Source organism: Nannobrachium achirus (genome assembly GCF_963921795.1).
Source record: "Nannobrachium achirus genome assembly, chromosome: 1".
NCBI classification, from domain to species: Eukaryota; Metazoa; Chordata; class Actinopteri; order Myctophiformes; family Myctophidae; genus Nannobrachium; species Nannobrachium achirus.
Genome location: NC_137810.1, coordinates 35,789,209 through 35,812,618, shown reverse-complemented (window position 1 = coordinate 35,812,618; position 23,410 = coordinate 35,789,209). Strand labels below are relative to the sequence as shown.

The following is a 23,410-nucleotide window of genomic DNA, read 5'->3' as shown; positions in this document are numbered from 1 at the left end:
GAAAGAGTGTAATTGATAAAAAATTAGAAGCAGTGCTCTGCCGAGCACAGATCTCCGCCAGGTCAGGTAAGTTATTGTTGCCTCCTGGTGGCGCTATAATAGCTGCGTTTATGATTGAGGCATTTTGTTCAAAACAGACCAAATCCTGCAAACTTTGGAAGCCAATATTAGCCAATTAGGATGGAATATGAAGTATCGGACAGATCTGTCTTGATCACATGACTATAGAGATAATGTGTACTGATTTTGGATCAAATCTGAAGGAGTAATATCAAAAAATGTGTTTTACCCAAGTCTGCCTCCTGGTGACGCTATAAAAGGCAGATGTGAAAAATGCAGGGCAAACATTTTGCCTTGGCCTCTAGGGAGTGTGCATACAACGTTTTACCCTGATCAGCCTACGGAGATGAGCTGGTAACAGACTAGCTGCAAATTACAACACTAGATTTTTTATAATCTGTAGAATCTAGGGTTGCAATACCTCCCATAGGGAGCCAATGCATCAACAGTTTTTTGCTATCTGATTGTATTAAATGGCTTCAAACACACCAATATTGGGGCTGTATGGAAAGCTTGAAGTATCCTCTTTCTATCTGCAAAGTGTTTGTTTCATAAAAACCCACCGTAGACATGTTATGAGCTACTGTCTGTCAAGAAATTCAGTTCTGGTGATAATTTCCTCTTAGTGTTGGAGTTTGGGAAATCACTCAACGGTCCAGTGTACACTACCTGGTTCTGAATGTCACATAATGCAGGAGGCAGCGGGACGTTGCGTTATTGAAGGCGAGCGCTTCTAAAGTTCAACACTTAGGATAAAAACATGTCTGCTTGGATTTATTGACAGAAAGTGACTCATAACATGTCTACAGTGGATTTTTATGAAACAAACACTTTGCAGATAGAAAGAGGATACTTCAAGCTTTCCATACAGTCCCAATATGGTGAGTTTACATCGTTTAATACAATCAAATAGCAAAAAGAAAAAAAGAACAGTTTTGATGCATTGGGTTAGGGTTATGGGAGGTATTACAACCCTAGATTCTACAGATAAAAAAAAGTGTTGCAATTTGCGGCTAGTAATGAACGGATGGACTGACGGACACACACACACAGGCGGGCGGACATTGTCCAAAACATAGTCTCCCCATGTCTTCGGCCTGGCGGAGACGATGAGTGTGTTCAGATGGACATGCAATGGTCAATTTTTACATGATCTCACCATTACAGTTGCACTGGTAGCTGACCACATAATCGCAACATCCATCCAGTCCATTCAGGTTATGTGTCTTGTGTGTCGTTTCCCCTCTCTGTCCTGTCTCTAGACTAAAAGAAAAAAAGGAAAGAAATGCCAACAAAATATCATATCACCTTTAACAAAAACAACAGTCTGAAGGCAGTGTGAAATTGACCTGCATTTCCCCCTTTTAACAGTCAGATAAAACCTTTTTTATCTGACTGTTGCATAATTAAATGGCCACAGAGCAGAGTTCCACCTCCTCCCCAGGCAACAAATGACTTGACGTGATGTGATTAGTTTGTAGTGACGGCTTTAATGATTTAGCTCAGCAGGCATGCTTCTCATGCAGTGGCAGTGATTTAAAGGTGATACACCATGCATTTAAAAAGTAGTTATGTCATATTGTGTATGTCCCAAAAACGTTTTTCAAAAGGTTTGAGGCTAAATTACCACTCCTAAATAGAGAGCCTCTCTCATTTTTGATTGGCTCTCAGAGCATTTTCAGCTGCAGTACCACCTTTGGCCTGAACTGCGCCAATGTTTTTTGAAAGAAAAGGTTTTTTTGAAAAAAGAAAACATTTTTTTGTTTTTTTTTTGTTTTTTTTTGTGTGATGTGACGTCACAATCGGCAGATGACGTCACAATCGGCAGCAAATCTGGACAGCCTGTTTTGAGAACCCGTGGGATACTTTTAACCTTCGCCTTCTCAAAACCAGAGAAAGACACAACGGTAAGAAATGGGACTTTGTGAGGATAGAAAGTGCTAGTGGGACCCCCAAAAAAGGTTTTAAAATAGGAAAGGTGAAATTTCATGGTGTATCACCTTTAAGATGTGGCTGGCTGGCTCCATAGAGGGAAAAGAGGCACAATTATTTTTTTATACACCTTCACCTTCCACTTGTAGCAGTTTTAATCCCAAACATCATCATCCACGTCCACTGTAGGTATTTCATATTTGTATAATCTCATTTCTAAGGAGCTTACTGAAAAACGAACACGGTTGCCAGTTCGATGATGCTCCATGTTAGGAAATGTCTGGGTCTTAGCTACAGTACGGAGTCAAAAGCAATTGATGTTTCTTATTTAAAGCTGGCCAGAGTGGATAAACAACCTGTTCGCTCCGCAATCAGCTGTCCGCTGTGACGGGCAAAATAAACATCCATTCATATGATAGACCAAAATAAATGACTGGGATACCAAAGACATTGAATCACAAACTATATTTAGACACCATTGGGATTCATCTCTCCGCAATTGGTTCATAGATCACTGAAAACTCCACACCAGTCCAGCTGACACTGTAGAGTCCACTTTGCCTGCAAGTCATGACGGTCCCCTAGGTGGCAATGTGGAGCTGGCAACTGTGCTCTTATTTCTGTCCTTCCATGATTCCTGTTTGTTTTTTCTCTAATTATCCCTTCCCCTGCCCTCTCTTCACTCCCTTCTTTCTCATTCACCTCCCTGCCTGCCTCCCTGCCAACCCTCCTCACCCTCAGCCTCAAGCCTGCAGTAGCGCACCAGCTTGAGAGGAAGAAAACAGACACACATTCTCAGTCCATTGTTTTTATCCTGCGTAAAAACAGGCGTCATGCTTCAGCAATGTGCGTACCAGTGTGGAGGGCTTGATGCATACCAGTCCAGTACCTTGGATCAGTGATTCTTCACGTTGCCAGACGTTCTCTGTTTATTTACAGCTATATTAGGCAGGATTAAAAGCAGTCTGAGTTGCTTTTAAGGGGTGCTCTAGATCAGTACTTCTGAAACAGTTTTTGTGCCAAAGACCCCCACATTTATATATATTTGGCCACGGACCACCATCTCAAAATGCTCTGCACAAGGTGACGAGCTGTGAGCTTGTATATCTGCTATTTTTTAATAGTGGTCAAAATGATTGTGACGCTGTATTAATTAACACATTTAGCTGGGGACTGGTTTCTAGTCAGAGTTCAGCCTCTGTAAGTTTGACATCCTTGCTTGGGATGAATTTGTAGCAGTTCCTGCTCTGCAAATTATCTATTGTCTATCAGATTGTGGGAATGATAGACTTGTATCGGGTTTTTGTACTCTTGAGGGCACAAATTGAGTTCTCCCCATCAGCCAGTCATCTCGTATCAGTGTCTGATCGCAGACGTCCCAACAATTCAAGTCACCTATTAGACACATCACCCATCACCAGTCCAAATGAGAACATTAGTGAACAACACATAGTACTACTGACCTGTTCCACACAGCTGCTTCCTGCTGTGTGTGTGTGTGTGTGTGTGTGTGTGTGTGTGTGTGTGTGTGTGTGTGTGTGTGTGTGTGTGTGTGTGTGTGTGTGTGTGTGTGTGTGTGTGTGTGTGTGTGTGTGTGTGTGTGTGTGTGTGTGTGTGTGTGTGTGTGTGTGTGTGTGTGTGTGTGTGTGTGTGAGAGAACTAGGTTGTTTTTGTGTTTCTAATGTACACCTGTTTGTGTGCGTACTGTGTATTAGCAAGAGAGGGGCTTTGTTCCTTGACTGATTCATCTGTCCTACTCTGAGGTACTAACACAAACATCACTCTGTTTTCGCATCCAGCCAAGGCATCAAAACAGGACACCGTAGCACACTCACACATATTGAATACACACACACACACACACACACACACACACACACACACACACACACACATACACACGCACACACACACACACACACACACGATGCAGCGCAGGTCCCTGGCCAGGAACTGAATTGGTAGTGTGGCTGAGACATAGGATCTGCATATGCTGAATCTGATATTCAAAACAAGCACACGGGAGGGAGTTAATATTACGCGAGCATCTGTGTTATTGTTCCAGTCTTTGATATGTGAAATTTTAGCCCCGCTAGAAAGTCCTAATTATAGCAAGGTTAGTCGGTCAGTTCTGTATGATTAATTTTAATTGTTTGTACACCTGTATGAAGGAGTCATCACCAAATCAATCATTTTCCTATTGTTTATGTGCATCGCTCCTGTTGTGTGACAAACCTTTGTCTTGTTTACTGTTACTTTGACAACATTCGGCGGGTTTGTGTTAATCCTCTCAACAGCCTCTCTATCTAGCTGTATATACCGTCATGCACACAAACAAGGAGAGGTGAACAGAGAGCCAGAAGGACAGACATGGTGAAGACAGACGGGCAGATGGTAGGAGGCCTGAGATGTGGATTAGTATGGGCTTTAGTTGACAGGCGAGACAGGACAAGCTCCACGCCAACAGCATCCCTTTTTGTGCCAAACCTCTCTCTATTCTAGTTAATTAACGCTGGCAAAGAACAGCAGACCTCCCTCCCCGCTTCCTCATACTTCTGCCCAGGTGTCAAAGGCCATGTGCCCCGTGTCTGCAGAGAGGGAACTTCCAGCCTTAATTGACAGCCCTTTGTTCTCACATTTTAACTCCTCTCTCAGGAGGATTTTCTTCAGAGGAAGGAAAATGAAACAATATACTTGGACCACAGTAGCGGGAGAGAGAAGGCCACTGAATAGAATCCAATTTAACCTGACTTGCATATCATCAATCTTAGACGTGCATTGAAAGCACTTTTCTGTTTTGCATGGTTTCGTGTTCTTTCTTCTCTCCGCTGAGGTCTGTGCAGTGTGCACTGTTAAGATGAATGTTCCTCTACCCTTCTGTTCGATAAAGCTTTAACTTTCAAAGAGCGTATTGCACAGCCATTTGCATTAGTGCAAATGAGATAGTAACAGTGGCATTGGAGAAGGCGTAGTGTGTTAGCCTCAAGGCATTACAGGTGTCAGAAAGAATCCCATGTTTGCCACTCATGCACAGTAGCCGTTTTCTCCTTCATTATCAGTTTGTGTGTGTGTGCACGATGGTACACGTGCAGAATCTGTGTGTACGTATGTACTACTGTATGTATGTAGTTTCTATGTGTTAGAAATGACCTCCAGCCAGAGCCATTTAAGGAAAGTTGCGTCACCTCCGTTGACTTCATCGGGTCTTCTACGTGGCCCTCTATTGGCGACAAAGCCCTGAACCGGAAGTTTACGGAATGCACTGGAGCAATGGTTCCCAAACATCCCAAACTAGTGAAAATAGCAGATCTACAGTACAAGCTCACAATGTGTCACTTCGCGCCACATTGTGAGCTTGTAGCTATTTTCACTACTACATTTGTGTTCTAATTAATGGAATGTCTTACATTTTTCTTTTATTTATTAATTGAATTACTTAGAAAAATCATTATTTTATATAGTGTGTCTATACAGTATATATATATATATATATATATATATACACTTGCCACAAAAAGTTCGGAAAGCTAACTTTGGTCGATTATCCCCCCCCTTTAATAAACCAAAATGGTATTATGTTTTATATCATTTTCATTGCTGATTTGTCACCTTTACAACGAGGTACAGCTTGTAAGCATCGGGCATTCGAGGCATGAGCTACACAGCCAAACATGTGGGTAGCGCCGACCCAAAATTTGCCAACATTCGGTCCATTATATCCCCCCTTTAATTATGCCAAATGGTATTGTGTTTGATATCATTGTTATCGATGATTCGTCACCTTTACAACGAGGTACAAACGTGTGGGTAGGGCCCCTCCAAAAATGGTCAAAATGGCCTGGCAGGCCTGCAATACTGTTCTTTTGGTGTTCACCTTTGTTACTTGGGGCATTGAATGATTGCACTCTCTCAAAAGTAATAAGGAAAAGAAAAAACAACACATATTGGCCATTTTTACACTTTGTTAATGTTAAGCTCAGTGTCAGGGAAGCCCAAAACGAGAGTAAATGCCAGCAGAACAGTATATTGCAAGCCATTTTGGCAAAATTCTGGTCGGCGCTACCCACACGTTTGGCTGTGTAGCTCATGCCTCGAATGCCCGATGCTTACAAGCTGTACTTTGTTGTAAAGGTGACAAATCAATGATAAAAATGATATAAAACACAATACCATTTGGTTAAGTTAGATTTCCGAACTTTTTATACAGTACTATATTTATATAGTATTTTTTAATACAAGGTTCTGCCGTCTGCCTCCAGCCAAATACTGATCAATTCTGACATGGTGGTAAATGTGTCCATGTCTATAATCTAGACTTTGGCAGATGACCAAGTATCATTTAAAGACCTCTAGAAACGTCACCTCTAGAAAATCATAGTTGAAGTGACTGGTAAAGTTTGGGAATTTTAAGTGGACAAACTGTTTCTTTCCTGTCTGTGTGTGTGCTGATTGCAAGTTTGTCGTTTCATGTAAGCAGTTATAAAAAAAATGCTTTCTGATCTTTTCTGGCAGGCCGTAGAGGTCTCCAGGAATGCCAAACAAACACAGATCCTTATCTCTGCCCTCTGTCCAAAACTGTATAGCCACTCAGCGAGAGCTCCATCCAGGGGAAGCCCAAGCTAATGGCCTCCCTGTTTGCCCTTGCACATTCTCAACCTCAAAACACCCACACACACACACACACACACACACACACACACACACACACACACACACACACACACACACACACACACACACACACACACACACAATCAGTTATGCACTTGCAGCCAAGCATGAGCTCATACCATTTACCACAAACGGCCTCACCAGCTCAACAAAATTTACGATACTCCACCGAAAGCCCACGTCAGGAGGGCTCTGTCTGTTCTCTCTCCTATCAGACCGGCTCGGCAGACGGGATGTGTCTGAGTGTTGGCATACACATCCAGTAATGACGTACTGTAGGGGATAGATGGCCCTGCCAGGCTGTCTGCTACACGTCCAAGGAACTGTACTTTTTCAACAGGTTATTGTACGATGGACTCCTTTTCCTACTCTTAAAATCAAGCAACGCCAGATACTTCTGAAAGTACTGAAATGGCTTCTATACACATTGAATAATGAACTTAAAAAGTTGTGATGTATTTCTTCTCTTAGCGTATTTAAATAAAGAATAGAGTGAATGAGTAAAAATATGGAATCGGATATCAAATTTAAATATAATGACTGTACGAAAGAGCACTCTCTTGTGCATATAAATGAAATATCAAATAGCAGCGGTATCAATTATGCATTTATGTATGGGAGGGGAAATGTATCAGAAAGACTATGTGAGTATGTTTCAAAGTTTGCAGATACACAACCACACAGAGCTTTCACGGACAGAGCAGTGGGCCTAGCTTGCATTCTCTCAGCTCATCTAGAATAATGTGAGGAATAAAGATGTATTGCTGATAGTGAATATTGCCTTTTCAGCTAATTATGATAGTCACTCATTTCCCTCCTGCTCAACAGCCATATCTAAAGGCAGATGCTGAAGTTCATAGGAATGAACATACAGTAGGTGGAGAGAAAAGTCTTCAGAACTGCTAATATACTGGAAACCGCAAGATGTGTTCAATAAGCCACTATGTTCTAGAACAGGGGTTCTCAAACCTTTTTAGGCTGTGACCCCCAAAATAATCCTATTTTAACTGGCCCCCCTCCCCCACCCTGACGAGTTGAGGCATTACATTTTGTATAGTCTCTTGTTTACAGACTTCTGCAAAAAGAGTGTCCAAACTTTTCTTTGACGATGGCTAGCCAGATTGCATTTTGTATAACACGGTTCTATTGTGAAAATAGCAGATCTACTTGCTCACAACGCCTCGCATTGCGAGGCGTCGTAAGCATGTAGATCTGCTATTTTCACAATTTCTGCCTCTAATATTTGACAATTTGACCAATGTTCAATTTGTCATTTTAGAGGTATTGAAAAGTCCTTAAATTGTCACTTTAGAAATGTGCAGATACCCTCTATCTATACACTTAAACTTTATGTTGGTTTGTTTACTGTTGAGAGAGAAAACAATGTTGCACATTAAGTTAATCATCTGGGCACCCCTCCAAATAATTTGTGGACCCCACTGGGGGTCCAGACCCACAGGTTGAGAACCACTCCTGTTCTTGAATATTTCACCTGTTCAGAAAGGTTTTCTCTCTCTCAAGGTGTCTCCACACCAAACAGCCTACAGGAGATTACTTCTGACTGTACACAGACTGCAAAGAACTGCAAAGTACTGCAAAAAACTAAGCACTTTTATTTTTTCAGACGACGCCGACTGTAGTTACTGTATGGCAGTGGTGCCAGGTCTGCTCGTTATAAGCAACGTTGATCCTGTTTTCCTATGATGTTGCTAGTTGTGGGTTGCTTTTGTTTGGGCTTGTTTCTGAAGTGTAGTTGCTTATTTGGCCTTGCTTTCAACATTATTTTATAAAATAACTAATGTAATAGAGCTCAGAGGTGAAACTGGTCGCTGCTTTTGGGCTTATTTTCATAGACCTGGTCGCTTATTTCACTCACAGAATCTGGCAACCATCTGTGTGTTCTCCGTGCAGAGGAGAAGGGAAAAAAAAGAACAACAACACGGGGAGCTGCTGCACTATTTACTAGCTTTGCTTTGGATCAGATTGGAATAGGAACTGAGAGTTGAGATTGAGAATATGGTATTTAGTAAAAATATGCGACGGGAAAATGTCTCTGGCTTATTTTGGCTTGGTTTTGCAACAGTAGCAAACTATTCTACAACTCCCTCAATCTTACCGACGGCCAGGGGCGACTGAACAAAACTGAGCAAGTCCAGTTTTCCAGTTTTCGGTCGATAACGTTCCCGACCCGCTGCCGAAAACCTGACGATGAGCTCCCCTTCGGCCGACGCTATCCGCCGCCGATTCGCGGCCGAATCGGTTTGGTTAAAAGTGCCCTTCACACACACACGCACACGCACACACACACACACACACACACACACACACACACACACACACACACACACACACACACACACACACATAGTATTGTTTCGCTGTGCTGAGTGGAGTGGGCTCTCGGCTGCTCATTCCCCTTGGGAGATAATGGCAGACTATTATGCACGGAGAGCACATCCTCCCACAAGCCCTATGCACAACACGTCCTGACAGGGAAAAGTTCATTACTGAAGATGCCCAATCTTACTGCAGTGCTTCCCCTCATCCAGCAGCATCTTTTAATGTTTTAAAGCACAGCAGACAAGACCCACTTACATGAGTTTTAAAACCGTTACTCTGTAAATTGTAAAACACAGACGGGCGTGATTTTTTTGGTAATTAACAGCCTGATAAAGCATGTTGGCACTGCTCTAATAGGGGTTTTCATGACATGGAGGTGTTGGTCTATCATGCCATCAGATGTGTAATTTCATATGATATGTGGGATTTAATAATTTGAATCATAAATTCATGTTGATCTGCTAAGCATTAAGCAATATACTGCTTGTCCCTCAGTGGGTGAGTAATCCTATCCATTTTCAACACTGCACATCCTTATCCATCTTAATTGATATACTATCTAAGTGTTTTGTTTGTTTTTGTTTTTAACTATGTTCTCTTAACTTCCCTGGATATCCATTAGCGTGACACACAGAATATGGTTGTAGCCCACCTACACCCCCACATCTCTCTGAATCAACTACCAGCGCTGTCATTATTCAGCTACTATTGTCTAGTGACAAGCCAAAAAAGACGAACAGGCCCATTATTTGTCAAGATGAGTTATAAGGCCTTACACAAAACATGAATGCTTAATTTATTGTGTACGGCGCTTGTTGAAATGTGCTATACGACTAAACTTGCCTTGCCATAAATACACTGTAATTATACCGTACATCACTTCAAATAATTGGCATTTACTGCACCACGTTTCCAGGTTCAATTCACTTTTAATGACAGATATTAAATCATTTTAGCCTTCCTTGTTGTGCATTAATGATTCAGGTCCTACAGGCAACTCTGAAGATATGTTTGTAAAGATTATGTATTGTCACTCTAGTCTAATCTAATGTTATCCACTCTAAGCACTCATCCACAAATTTTACTTTACAGTAGCTCGCTCCAACTTAGCTGAGAGAATATGGAGAATTTTCCCTACATCTCATTTGATGGCAGATTGCAGAAAGCAATATTTCTGAGAAAAGGCTTTGTAAAAGATTAACCTTGCAAATACACTGCCGACTCCTTTGGCTTTAAATCGCCTCAATTTCCTGTCAGTGCTGCATCGCTCCTTTTGATATACCTAGTGTTATGCTGCTCTACCAAGCCGATCAGCTGTGAAAAGGGCCAGGCATTTTTCATGAACTGGTTTCTATCACTGAAAGTGTTTTTTAAAAGCAGCTTTTGGAAAACTAGCTGTAGTGTCCCGGTTCTGAACAAGAGTGACAGGGGAACACATTTTGGACGGCTAAAGCAGAACAGAGTGTCCCTGTCCTGCTAAATGCTTGCAGTTCTTTCCTGAATGTGAGAGAGACAACACCTCTTGAGAGGTTGGCAGAGGAAAGCGGAGGAAGGCGACAACGGTTTCTGTGAACTGTCAAGCCCAGAGAGCGAGACACTGTGAGGACCGCAGGCTTCTTGGCTAAGAGATTCAGATGGATCGAGAGGTTTTAGCTGTGCTGGTGCAGGGCAACAGAAAAAGGAGCATGGAAAGACAATTTGACATTGTGTTCCAGCTGTTACGGTAATTGGTGCAGATGAGCATCACAGTATCTGAGTGTCACATTCATATTCCAGAACTACCTGAAAACATCAGGCTAATGCGCGTTAGAAAGAACGTTTTACATTAGTATTGAAATTACAATATGAATTGTGTTGCATGCAGTCATTACCATAGCAAGTCTACCTTGCTATGGCAGTACTTTAAAGGCAGTTTTATACTTGGTTGTGCACCGATGTTGCGCATCGAAAATGGCAGTTTTCATTTTGTGACACAGTGCACAACTAACTATGAATCAAGCAAAACTGTCCGGAACACTAACTGCTGTGGTTTGAAATTAGTGAAAGTAACGGATGTTTTTTGGCCTGAACTGATCACACAGGTCATGTTTAGATTGTTTACCTAAAGCTACCTTACCTAAGTTATGTAAAGTTGTTACCTAAGCTGAAGTTTCTCCATTTCAGAATTCAAAAAGAAAAACAGCTGCAGCAGTATTGTATAAGCTGTGATGGCGAGGGTTAGACAAGGAATGTTCTGGAATTCTGCGTAATTGTAAACACATGCACTTGTACATCCAGCCTGCAGTACTGTATCTCCTTTAAACAGTCCCTGATGTTCAATACTCGTGTAAGAATTCACTGTGAAATAGTTTCATGTACATTTTACATCGCTGACGTATTTGTTTATGAGCCCGATTTCACATCCAAATTCCTTGAAAGGTCAGTAGTCAGTATTAGGTCAGTTATTTTCTGTTATGAAACCTTATAGTTGAGCAGAAATCAAAGGTGCAAGAAATTGCACTTGGCAGCATTACCTTAACCACATTAAAAATTTCAAAATAAGAAATAAACAAAAATATTAGACTTTTGAGGCATTTTGTCATACGATGAAGTACAGTATATAGGGCTTAAGTGGTTGTTCATCACGTCAAATGATTTATTGCAACACATGGTTATACAGTTGTATTTTGGCAGCAAAGGCTGGGCACTGCGGATGTTCCCTCCTAGCATCATGCAAGAGAATCTCAGTATGTTCAGCACAATAAAAGACCCCACATCATTCTATCTGTACACATGAAACCATAGCACAAAAAACCACACATAACTAAGAAACAGCCTGCACAGCATAAAGAGGAGCAGCTGCTTGAATGATTTGCAGAGCGAGCGCTCTCAGCTTTAAAAGACCATGGCATTGAGTTGTTTAAATGGGACTGGTGAATGAGATAGTCAGTCGGTAGCGATGGGAATCAATAACCACAATTGTTAATGAATCTGAATCGTCAACTCAGAGAATATATCTTTTATTAATGCCGGGATGTTCTTTCTGTCAGTTACTCTTTGCAAGAATGACGTTAAGTCACGTTATTCTGCTGAAAAGGAAACGATAAGGTGCATTTTCATTTATTTTTTACATGTTATTGAGTTAGTGCTCAATAACATGTAAAAAATAAATGAAAATGCATGACATTCATGCATTTTCTCCACTGTTTCTCCACAGTATTCAGATATGGTTAATAAAACAGTTGACAGCCTGTGTAGGCCTACTCCATTTCCACAATGAAAATTTGTCAGGAATCAATAAGGGAATCGATAAAGAAATGAGCGGAATCGGCGAATATACTTATATATATATTTTTTTGTAATCAATTCCCATCCCTAATGATCGGCTGCTCCCGTCGGTGCACTGCTGAACTTAGGCAATGCTTAATTTCCAACATATTCCAACATGTAATGCTGCATGATGACGCCTTGATGACAGACAGTCCCCACCTGCAGAGGCAGAGCCTCCCTCACTTGTTACAGCAGGTGTGTGTGGAATGTCCATCCATCGTCACCAAGCGGTATGCACCATCATTTATTCAGTTAACTCACACCAAGCTGAGTATAGATGTCAAAGTGCACAGCAAGTACATCACTTTAAGTTACAGCAACAGTCAGTCATGTTCTGGTTGAGTTCCCTGTTTAAGTTGTGGAGGCTGAAAGTAGAAAATGACAACGTTTCAGAAAACATAACGAGAGCCTGCATGGTGACACAACCACATACTCCTTGTGAGCTCAAATCCGACTCCGGTGATTCTTTGCCCTCAGTTTGCTGTCTGTCTCTTTTATACTCTCCGATCTAAATAAAGCAAAAATGTCCATATGGAATAATACAATTGTATGAAAGGTCTAAACAATGTCCATGTTCTTGGAGAGAATCTGCTACTGTAGTTGTCTGTATCTAAACAATGTGATAAAGTGTAGTAGATTGTGTAAAGATGCGTCCACGCAGGAGCCAGTCATGATTGTTTGAGCAATGGGAATACATTTGAATTCAATGCAAGCTATTTTCGAAGTGTGTGTGTGTGTGTGTGTGTGTGTGTGTGTGTGTGTGTGTGTGTGTGTGTGTGTGTGTGTGTGTGTGTGTGTGTGTGTGTGTGTGTGTGTGTGTGTGTGTGTGTGTGTGTGTGTGTGTGTGTGTGTGTGTGTGTGTGTGTGTGTGTGTAAAATGTCACTTCAAGCTAAAATCTAGTGTCAATTGTGAATGCTACAGAACGGTGCGATTCCTGCAAAAACATGATAATTTGTATTGCATCCTTTGTGAGTGTGACTTAAAACCCATCCTAAGCGACTTAAGTGAGCAGTGTAACAAACACCAGTCTCATCCTTTTGCAAACAAAGGAATGGACTCCAGCGCTGGCTTTTTATTTGTCATCATCATAAGATCTTGTGGCCAAACGGCTGTGTAAATGCTACACTTGCCTCACTCACAAATACAGTATGTGTCTCTAAGCACGTAGGCCCTTCGTCTGATTTGACTTAAGGGAGACGAATGGGCCGCAAGGGTCTCCGGTCTGCAGTCCGAGAACACTGTAGAGCACAGCAAAGCGTATTACTGCTATTTATAGGTCAGCACTAAAAGTGCTGCATGATGAGATGAGTGTCTGATGGTCCTGGTAGATTATAGTGAGAAAGTATGTGTAATAACAGGCCACATCATCATCCTCCTGTCCTTCCATGAATAACGAATTAGCATTTTAGCATAGAGGCTGCACATGAATTTCACCTGTGCGTTCACTTTTAGACCAGGTGATTTAAGTGGTGATTCATATTCCTTAACTACTGTAGTGCTGAGTGCAGACTGTCTATACTGCACCACTGTGTTTGGTGAGACGAGCACATTTCTCCTTGAATATTTTATCGTACATTGACTCCAGAGAGCCAGTGTGTAGGTGGTGGTGTGTGTGCATAATAAGTGTATACAAATACAGGTACATGCTAGAAAGAAATTCTATTTATTTATTCATCCCCTCATTCATTCTCTTGTTCAACTGGGGTAGAAATCTCAGTGCATTGGCTGCTGGCCAGCCAGCACATTGAAAAGAGCATTTCGTACTTTTCCTGAAGGGAATACTGAGCTGGAGTAAACAGCTTTGTTGTTTTTGTTCCCAGATAGATGACTTGGATATATTTATCAATAGACGAATTATGCTGCACTGGTAACTGGATATTTTTACCACTAAAAGGAAAGGGTCTTGTGACATTGATTAATGTTTTATTTGGAGGCCTAGATGTTAAAAAGCTTCCACACTGATATTTTGGTGACCCCATGGCCTTTCCTCTAGTGCCACTGTTTGGCCAAAATGTCTGAATATATCTCAAAATCTAATGGGCAGATTGCCATGAAACTTTCGGAGTACTTAAGTGTGGTAGATTAATCCTAACCATGGTGGTATCTAGTAATGCCACAGTCTCAGGGCAAAATTCCAACTTTGTTTTCACACAAGAGATCTCGAACAGATTTTTGAAGCGGTGAAAGCCGCTTCCAAGGAGTGGCTTTGTGTGTCCCGTGCGTTCAGGATTGAGGATTGGTCAAGCTTCACATGACAATTTGGCCCTCCAGATAAAATCATTCATTCATTCAGAATTCATAAAAATATAGAACTAAAGCACATAGAAAGTATAGATCTAGAACACAGAAGGTATAGATCTAGAACACAGATTTCATAGCTCTAGAACACATAGAATAAAAATTCACCGCTTCACTTCGAACCGAGGTTTGATTCTTTTTTATTTTTAAGACTGCAGGATGAACTTACTGATATTGGTGACCCATGGCCTTTCCTCTAGTGCTTCTTTCAGAAAAAGAAATTCTGCCACTTCTTGATACTCTACGTCAGGGGTCCTCAATAGGCGGACCGCGGTCCATGTCCGGACCGCGAGGCACCGCCGACCGGACCCAGGACGAATTATAGTAAAAAAAAAGAAAAAGAAAAAAAAAGTGGAAAAATATCTCCACGTTTTCGTTTCCACTTCTCGTTGTATTCATTCGCTTTCATTGCATGCGCTGAGTGTGTGAGAGAGAGAGAGACAACGACGCGCTGATTGGCTGATGCCGGGCAACAGAGTATTATGGGCTGGCATCTCTGACAACGATGCGCTGATAGGCTGTTGCCACAGACCGCGGAAGTTTTCGGAGCAGCAGCAACAGCAGTAGCTTCATCCACCAACAACGCAACTAGTTATAAATCAGTGGGGTTTCATTCACGCAAAACATCATCAACGTGAATACGTTTGCAGGATTGTAATCTTATCTCCAGAGACCAGAGTTTGTCTCGACGTGCCGCGGCCCGACGGCCCGTTACGGCTGCCTCTCTTTCTGCATGGATGTTGTTCTCCCATGGTTCTCCCCACCGGGGGAAATGGATGTGCTGTGTGGCAGCGCGCCGCATCCAGTTGGCGTTACCGTGCGGCACTTAACGTGCGTCGATACCGCGACGCTGCACAGCCGTCCGCGTTCAGTGTGTGCTCCCCTGTCTCTGACGCGTGACACCTTGTTTTCATATCGATATTCACGTTGCGACACAAGCATAAATTATTCGTAGATTATCCCAGTTTGTTAAAATAAACCAGAGCACTAGCGCAAAATATCTCTGCTCCAGAACATTCTGTTCTCCCTGCTTTAATGGGTTGTTTCTCTTCAATCAAGTAAGGCCCCCAAATGATTTTGGAGGAGTCCCCAGCCCAGATGACAGTGAAGTCATATTTTAAGGACCCTTTTAATAAAGAAATAAACGGGGAAAGACCATTACTGCATCAACAAACTACAAAAAAAAAAAAACACATCAGCCATTGTAAAAAATAAAAATAAGAAAGGGATCCCTAATTATGTAAGATGAACAATAATGAGGGCAAGTGGCCATGACCTGAGGGCAAGTAGAACATGACCTGTACTTTCCAGACGGACAAGTGCCTCTGAGACCATGGTGTCAACCCCTGGTTGGTACTTTTTTGTATCTTAGCCTACTATTTAAGATTGACCGACATAATAAAAATAAGCGAATATATATATATTTAAATATATATATATATATATTAATTGTTTTATTTTTTCCCCGGACCCGGACCTGTTTCAAAAAAATATTTGTGGACCTTCAAGATTTGTATTTGAGGACCCCTGCTCTACGTCTATGCTTTATGTTCGTTCACAAGGGGCTGCTGCCTGCTAGCGGGTTTCTAGACTCTTGGTGCTGTTTTTGTTCTTTAAGAAAAATCGAATGGCCTTGTTTCCAACTTTCCATACTTACTACGTTTCATTGCCCTTGTTTATAACTTGTAAAGTTGAAACTACAGTACGTTGCCATACACAGGAGTGCCTACAGTTTGACATGAGCTCTCTCACAGCGCCCTGCCTGTTCACCTGGGCTGGAACAGTCTCAGGAGCTTGTTTGACAAATTTGGCCTTGCGTGCATGCAGCTCAACAAAAACAAACGTGTGTTTTTATTCTCCCTTTGCCTACTCCGCCTCAAAGGTCTCTGTGCCATAGCATGTAGACATTCCTGATAGCTCTCCTGCTTTACCTTTTATGCGCTTTGTCCTCCAAAAGTGAGAAGCAGGAGTTCAAAATGTCAAATACAAAGTAAAGAAGTAAAATGGAATGTGTGGAAGATACATGGTGTGTCACAGCCTTCAATCAGCTCCAATCTTGAGAACCAGCGTGCTCTGTATCGACTCCCGTATCGACTCCCTTAGATTCCACACCCTAAGCACATAACTTGCCACATAGTAAAGAAAGCTTAGAAACTCCTCATTTTGAGTGAAACTGTAATAATAAGTATTATTCAAAATAATTAAAGGATTTTTTTTCTATTTGTGTATCAAAGAATCAGAATAATTGTATTAGATATGTGTATATACTGTGCGTATGTAACTTGTTCTTTGGTTTACATGTAGGCATAGCGTACTGTACTGAACAAATAAAAATACACTATGCAGAATCACGGGCACCATATATAGATAGGGTGAAAACACTGTGTGGACACTGGACAGTATGGATTGAGCTCGAAACCCGAACTCGATAAAAAATGTATTGAGACTTGTTATCAATAATCTTTGGGCTTATCGAGTTGTGTTAGCAAGCGTGTTATCGAGCATAGCGGGGTTGAACCTGTTGTGTGCATTTAACTTTTTTCTTTGTATGCATTAAGCTGCCTTAAAGGAGTAGTTCACCCCACAAAAACATGTCTTATCAATTACACACTCCATGAAGCCTCCTTGATGTTGAGTTGTTTAGCTTTTGTTGCATTCCCAAGCCAATAGTTTGATGACCAGCAGAGTCTCTGTTTGAGTCTCCTACTGAGTCTCCTACTGAGTCTCTGACCTGGTCATCGAATTATTGTCTCCTTTGAATTCAAGGTGAATTCATGGGGAGTGTAATTGATAGAAAATAACTCATGTTTAGGAAGAACTACTCCTTTAAACTCTCCAAGCTCTCCAAAGATAAAGGGCTAAATTATGAGGGAAGGTGGATGTTCATGCTCTGTGACCCCAAAGGGGACGCTATAGAACTGAATTTGAGAATATCTTGGTCTACCTTGGGCTAACCACAGCTGAGCAAACACACGGCCTGTCTACCAAGCCTCTCACCTAACATTCCTTTGCACAGAGAACTGGAGCGCACTGGACACTGAAGCTGACCTGGATAGACAAGAACCCCCTTTAAAGCTACAATCTGGGACTTATTTTATTGAATAAAACTGTATTTCAGCCAATTTGTATGGTAGAGTATGTTAATGCCAATCATAACTAAACTCAACTCAAAGCTTATTTATACAGCAATTTTAAAAACGACCAAGGTCAACCAAAGTGCTACATGGATCAAATCAGAACAAGGCGACACTACATACTGTAACTAGCACATCTGCAGTTGTTGGAGGTGGTCTCCCTGCACTTTCATTGAGAAATGACATACCATAAAGTGTGTGTGCTCACAATATAAAAATAAACGAGGCAGAATATAACAGTCCCTTTTGTAGGTGAGTGACATTGCTTAGCAGCTTAACATCTACCGCAAGTGTAGTGCCAGAGCAACAGTAATGGAGTGTATTCATGGTCATAATAACAAAGTGATAATGACTGTTGTCTTGTCACAGCCTATTGTTGCAGAGACTGACATGGCGACAGGGTTCAGCACTCATTCAACAGCCCGATGACTGACAGGCAGAAACTCTGGTCGTATCGTATGACTTTTGAAATGCAATGTAGTTATCGCTTGCCTAGCCAGACTATCGTCAGACTGTGGCTGGGGTGGAGAGTGTCCCATCTATGTTATCTGATCTCCCTTGACTTACGCACCGCTTTTTGTATGTAATTTATATCCTGGAGGGAGGGAAGCTCACCTCTGACGATGCGCTGGGCTCCACAACATTCTGTAGCACTTTGCACTCAAGGGTGGTTTGATTGATTGATTGAATACTTAATCAGTTTGCAAAAAAGTACAGATGTACAGTTATACAATAATGCTAAAAGGATAACACAAAAAGCCCGGCTTGTTTTTCATTGTTCCCAATGTGGTCCTGGAGTTCCCACACCAGCTGTGTGTGGCCCATCTGAAGTCTGCTGCGATACATACTGTAAGATGTATGCAGACTGCAGAGGTACGCGAGGCGAGGTCGCTCGCTGATCTTCTCCACTTAATCATCGTCCATGTGCTGTAGATGGAGCTGTGCCTCTGTTTGAGCGGTGCTAACTAACCGCTCCTACGTCTGACTTTGTGTGTATGTATGTATGAGCACGGAATGTCCGTATGAACACGGAGCTCCAGGTATGGAGATAACTGACGTCGCGGACAGAACAGAGATATGCAGTATGCACGTGTGTCGTGTTTGATACCATGCAAAGTGAGCATGAGCACACTCATGAGTGTCCGTATGAGCAGTGCTCATACGGACACTCATGTGTTTTACCGTTACCGCGTGGCTGCGTGCGGGGAGATTGACTCGGTGAGAGAAGAAATCCATGCTTTTTTATAGTGTTTTCGGTGGGGAAGTCTCTTGTATGCCTTCCCGTCATTACTAAATGAGTCGCCCGTTTCAGCTCGACTCGTTAATCATTCTGAATCAACGTGAGCCAGTTTAAAAGCACTGTGTGTGCGCGCTGCACTGTGCACTGTCTGCGAGGCGGACGAGTGCATCTCTCCACTCCGACATGTGACGGCCAGTGACAGTGTGAGGGGAAAGTGAAGCAGCTGGAGGTTTATTCTTCGCTGTATGACGGTGTCGCTAAATAGGCACCCTCAATGTACAAGCTCACAACGTAATGAACGTATTGGATCAGCGACGTATTGTGGACTTGTAGATCAACCCACTTTTGCAGCAGCGAATGGAGACTTCTGCCTTGCGAGACCAGCCACCTTTTAACGTTCCATGCGCCCAGAATCTCGCGAGAAGTGCGGTAGATTTGTTTTAATTAAATATAAATTAATTCGAAGCTCCATTTTTTACGTTCGAATATTCTTTTATTGTTAACATTCGAACGAATCTTCGAATATAGAATATTCTTTCACACCCCTAATGAGCACGGAACTCCAGGTATGGAGATAGCTAACGTCACGGACAGAACAAAGATATGCACGTGTGTCGTGTTTGATACATGCAAAGTTAGCACCACTCACTTCGCACTGGTGTGATTTTTCTCCTTTGTTTCAACCTTGTTGCTATGACACCGTAATTTTCCCTCCAAGCTTAAGGTTTATCTTATTTTATCTAACCTAACTGAACCTAACTCTGGGTCCATTCTAATTAATGCTGAGGGTTTTGCAGGGTCTCATGCATCAGTGACTACATTTACATTTTGGTCATGTAGCTGACCCTAATCTAATACTCGTGTTCAGGAGTGAACAGTCAAACAACCTTCTTTCCCCGGATCCACAGCATTGAGACTTAAAGTGCACAAGGCTCAGTCTTGTTAGGTTACAACGGGTCACGAATTGACTTACAGATGAGCTGCTTTTGGCGAGCAACACCGAATTAACTTACAGATGAGCTGCTTTTGGCAAGCAACACCTTTATATGACAGACTATAAATTAAGCATCAATGCAGGAGTGGTAGATATAATCCATTATACACACACACACACACACACACACACACACACACACACACACACACACACACACACACACACTATTAGTTAAATGGTGATTATTTTATCTATTACTTTTATGTTAATTACATCTAGAATCACTCAAAAAATATATGATATTGAGTTGTCATTAGCCCTAATACATACACACACACACACACACACACACACACACACACACACACACACACACACACACACACACACACACACACATACACTCTTGACAGTGATAAAGTGTTATTGATAGAATGATGACATGTGTGTATCTGCAGTTACTTGGGAGTTGGTGTGCTGGCAGAACACGGTGCTGAGTTGGCAGTGCTTGAGCCTTTGGCACCAAGTCCAGCTCCTGGACCGCTCTCTTCCTGTTTTGGGCTGAAGTGCTGTTTGCTCAGCGGAGTTGGCCTGAAACGGAGCTGGACATAGATCAGCCCCAAAACACACACATGAATGAGACATTTTACCACTGCTCTACAGGTTTCCTACAGTGTGTGGAGGGTTTTATATTTAAACATTCTGCTGAGTCTGAGACCATTTTGTGGCCGCCCACCCAAAAAGACACGAAAGAAAAAACACACCCAGTGTGAAGTGACCGGTGCTTTTTATGAGTCAATTTCATTAAGCGTCCGCGAAGCTTGGCCAATGAGCCAAGTGTGGGACATAGTAGTACATACATACAGACAGACAGACAGCCAGATGAAGGAGCGGTTAGTGGTTGTATTTCAATCTTCAGGTTTTTACTTAACACCTGTTTACATACAAACTGCAAACAAATTTTCACTTTGATTAGCATTTTAATAAACTTTTGTCTCCCTCTCCTGCCTTTATCAACTGATGGTTGATAATGCTGTGTAAGACTGTGGTTCTCAACCTGTGGGTCGGGACCCCCCGTGGGGTCATCAAATTATTTTGGGGGTCCCCAGATGATTATCTTAATGTGTTTTTTAATTGTTTTCTTACTCAACAGTAAACACACCAGCATAAAGTTTAAGTGTATCCACAACTTTCCAACATCCCATAGTACATACATGGGCAACTGGCGGCCCGGGGGCCACATGCGGCCTTCACCTTCACTTAATGCGGCCCTCAAGTTAATACTGGAATACCGATATATTATTGATTTCAGCTGTTACAATTCCAAACATGACCTGCTTTAATTCCATGATGCATGATACAGTATGATGCAGCATGATGCATCATATGATGCAAAATGCATCATCATTCATGCTTAAATACTAAAATATCTCAAAACACAGATTGAACACAAAAAATAACTTGTTGATAAAAGTTAACATGAGTATATAACTAAATGCATTTGAAATTAAAGCTATACTGTGTAAGTTGCTCAACTAGTGGTCAGTAGCGTCCGCGTCTTTCGGCCGTTTTTCGCCGCGGACCGGGCCTCACACCCCCGCGTCACCCCCGCGTCTGCCTCCACCTCGCCGAGATCTATCTTTAGAGGGGTCCCTGGTTCCTGTGCGTTCAGGCATTCCGGAGAAACGGAGTGTTTCACCCGAGTATAGATAGAGACACACAGGCGCCTACAAATATGGTCGCCTTATTGTGATAGCTAGCGACCCCACTTCAAGATGCGCTGTGATTGGCCGGCAGTGTATAACCCTCGCTGTGATTGGCCGGTAGTGTATGATGACGTAATTTTTGTGCGAAAACCGGACCCAGGTCAGGATCATAGAAAACATATAAAGAGAAGGCTTCAGAAGCTGAAAATAACGGAGTGGGTGTTCTAAAACTTTAGCGATTTAAGAGTTAGGACAATTTTAAGATTTGTTTTATAAAAAAAGTTACATGGTATAACTTTAAATCAAAATGTTACATTTCAGGAACAAATTACAAAAAATTATTCAGGATTCCAATTCAAAAGAAGCATCGCAGCGCGATGCATTTTGAGCTTGTAGATCTGCTATTTTTTCTTCTTTTGTATGAGATATGACAAAGTAGCACGTAGCAATATGCAATGTGGCCCTCTGGAGTGAAGGTGGAAATATAGTGGCCCTCGCCATCATCAAAGTTGCCCACCCCTGCCATAGTGCATTGCGCAGAAGTTGGACAGAGCTTCTGGCGCCGCAGCCGAGTGTGATCTACAAGCTCACAACGGCTGCATCTGCGATGCGACGTGAGCTTGTATGTCTGCTGTTAACCGGAAGTGTGGTGCAAAAAAATCTCCAGTAAATTCCTGCGGAAAGAGGTGGATAGACTGAGGGTATATGCACCTTTCTGAAGTGACAATTTTAAGGACTTTTTAATACCTATAAAATGACAAATTAAACATTGGCCAAATTGTCAAATATTAGAGGCAGAAATTGTGAAAATAGCAGATCTACATGCCCACAACGTCTCGCGTCACAATAGAACCGTGTTGTACAAAATGTAATTCCTCAACTCTTATTGCTCGACATGGTGGGGGGGGTCCCCAGTTAAAATATGATTATTTTGGGGGCCGCGGCCTGAAAAGGTTGAGAACCACTGGTGTAAGATGTGGCCTCTTCATAATGTAAACTCTGTCTGCCAATCAAACTCCCCTAATGGCACAATAATTTTTATTTTTTTTTCCTGTCTTGGCAGACACACCTTTTGGCAGTACCGCAAAGAGAACCCCAACACCAAGGTAGGTGAGCCTCCGCCAGACGGCCTCCCGGGCTTCAACAGTGGGGTGATGCTGCTAGATCTGGGGGGCATGCGGGCCTCGCCCCTGTACAACCAGCTGCTGCAGCCGGGCAACGTGGCCAAGCTGGCCGACCAGTACCGCTTCCGGGGCCACCTGGGGGACCAGGACTTCTTCACCATGATCGGCATGGAGCACCCCCAGCTGTTCCACGCCCTGGCCTGCGGCTGGAACCGCCAGCTGTGCACCTGGTGGAGGGAGCACGGCTACGGAGACGTGTTTCAGTTGTACTACCGCTGCGACGGACCCGTTTATATCTACCACGGGAACTGTAACACGCCCATACCGGATGACTGAGGAGGACGTGCACCCCAAGGGTGGCACGATGCGGGGAAGTTCGTATTAAAGCACTAAATTAAAGCAGAAGGGAATTCTCTAAGGATTCTGGGTTTCTGTGCACTTAGCTTGATGCAAGCGCAATGAAGACACAGTATTGCCTCTGTTCATAACTGTAGTCCCAGGATGTCGGAAGGTTGCATACCCATTTCCTGTTCCGGTTCATTATCCCTTAGCTTCGTTTGATTGGCTCGGTAGCAGGTTTGACCCAGAAACACACATGACAACCTTCACGTGTGTTTCCACTTCAAATCTTCTGATGGGCCTGTCAATCGAAGCTATG

General features: G+C 42.5%; 1 protein-coding gene across 1 annotated transcript in view; it reads left to right on the top strand.

Moving 5' to 3' along the window:
• Positions 1 to 23,107, top strand: part of xxylt1 (xyloside xylosyltransferase 1) — a 54,405-nt gene extending 31,298 nt beyond the window's left edge. The window contains exon 5 of the mRNA XM_080732915.1: positions 22,692 to 23,107. Coding sequence (XP_080589041.1) covers positions 22,692 to 23,088 — 397 coding nt within the window. The 3' untranslated portion in view covers positions 23,089 to 23,107. The remainder of the gene's footprint in view (positions 1 to 22,691) is intronic.
• Positions 23,108 to 23,410: the final 303 nt, after the last annotated feature.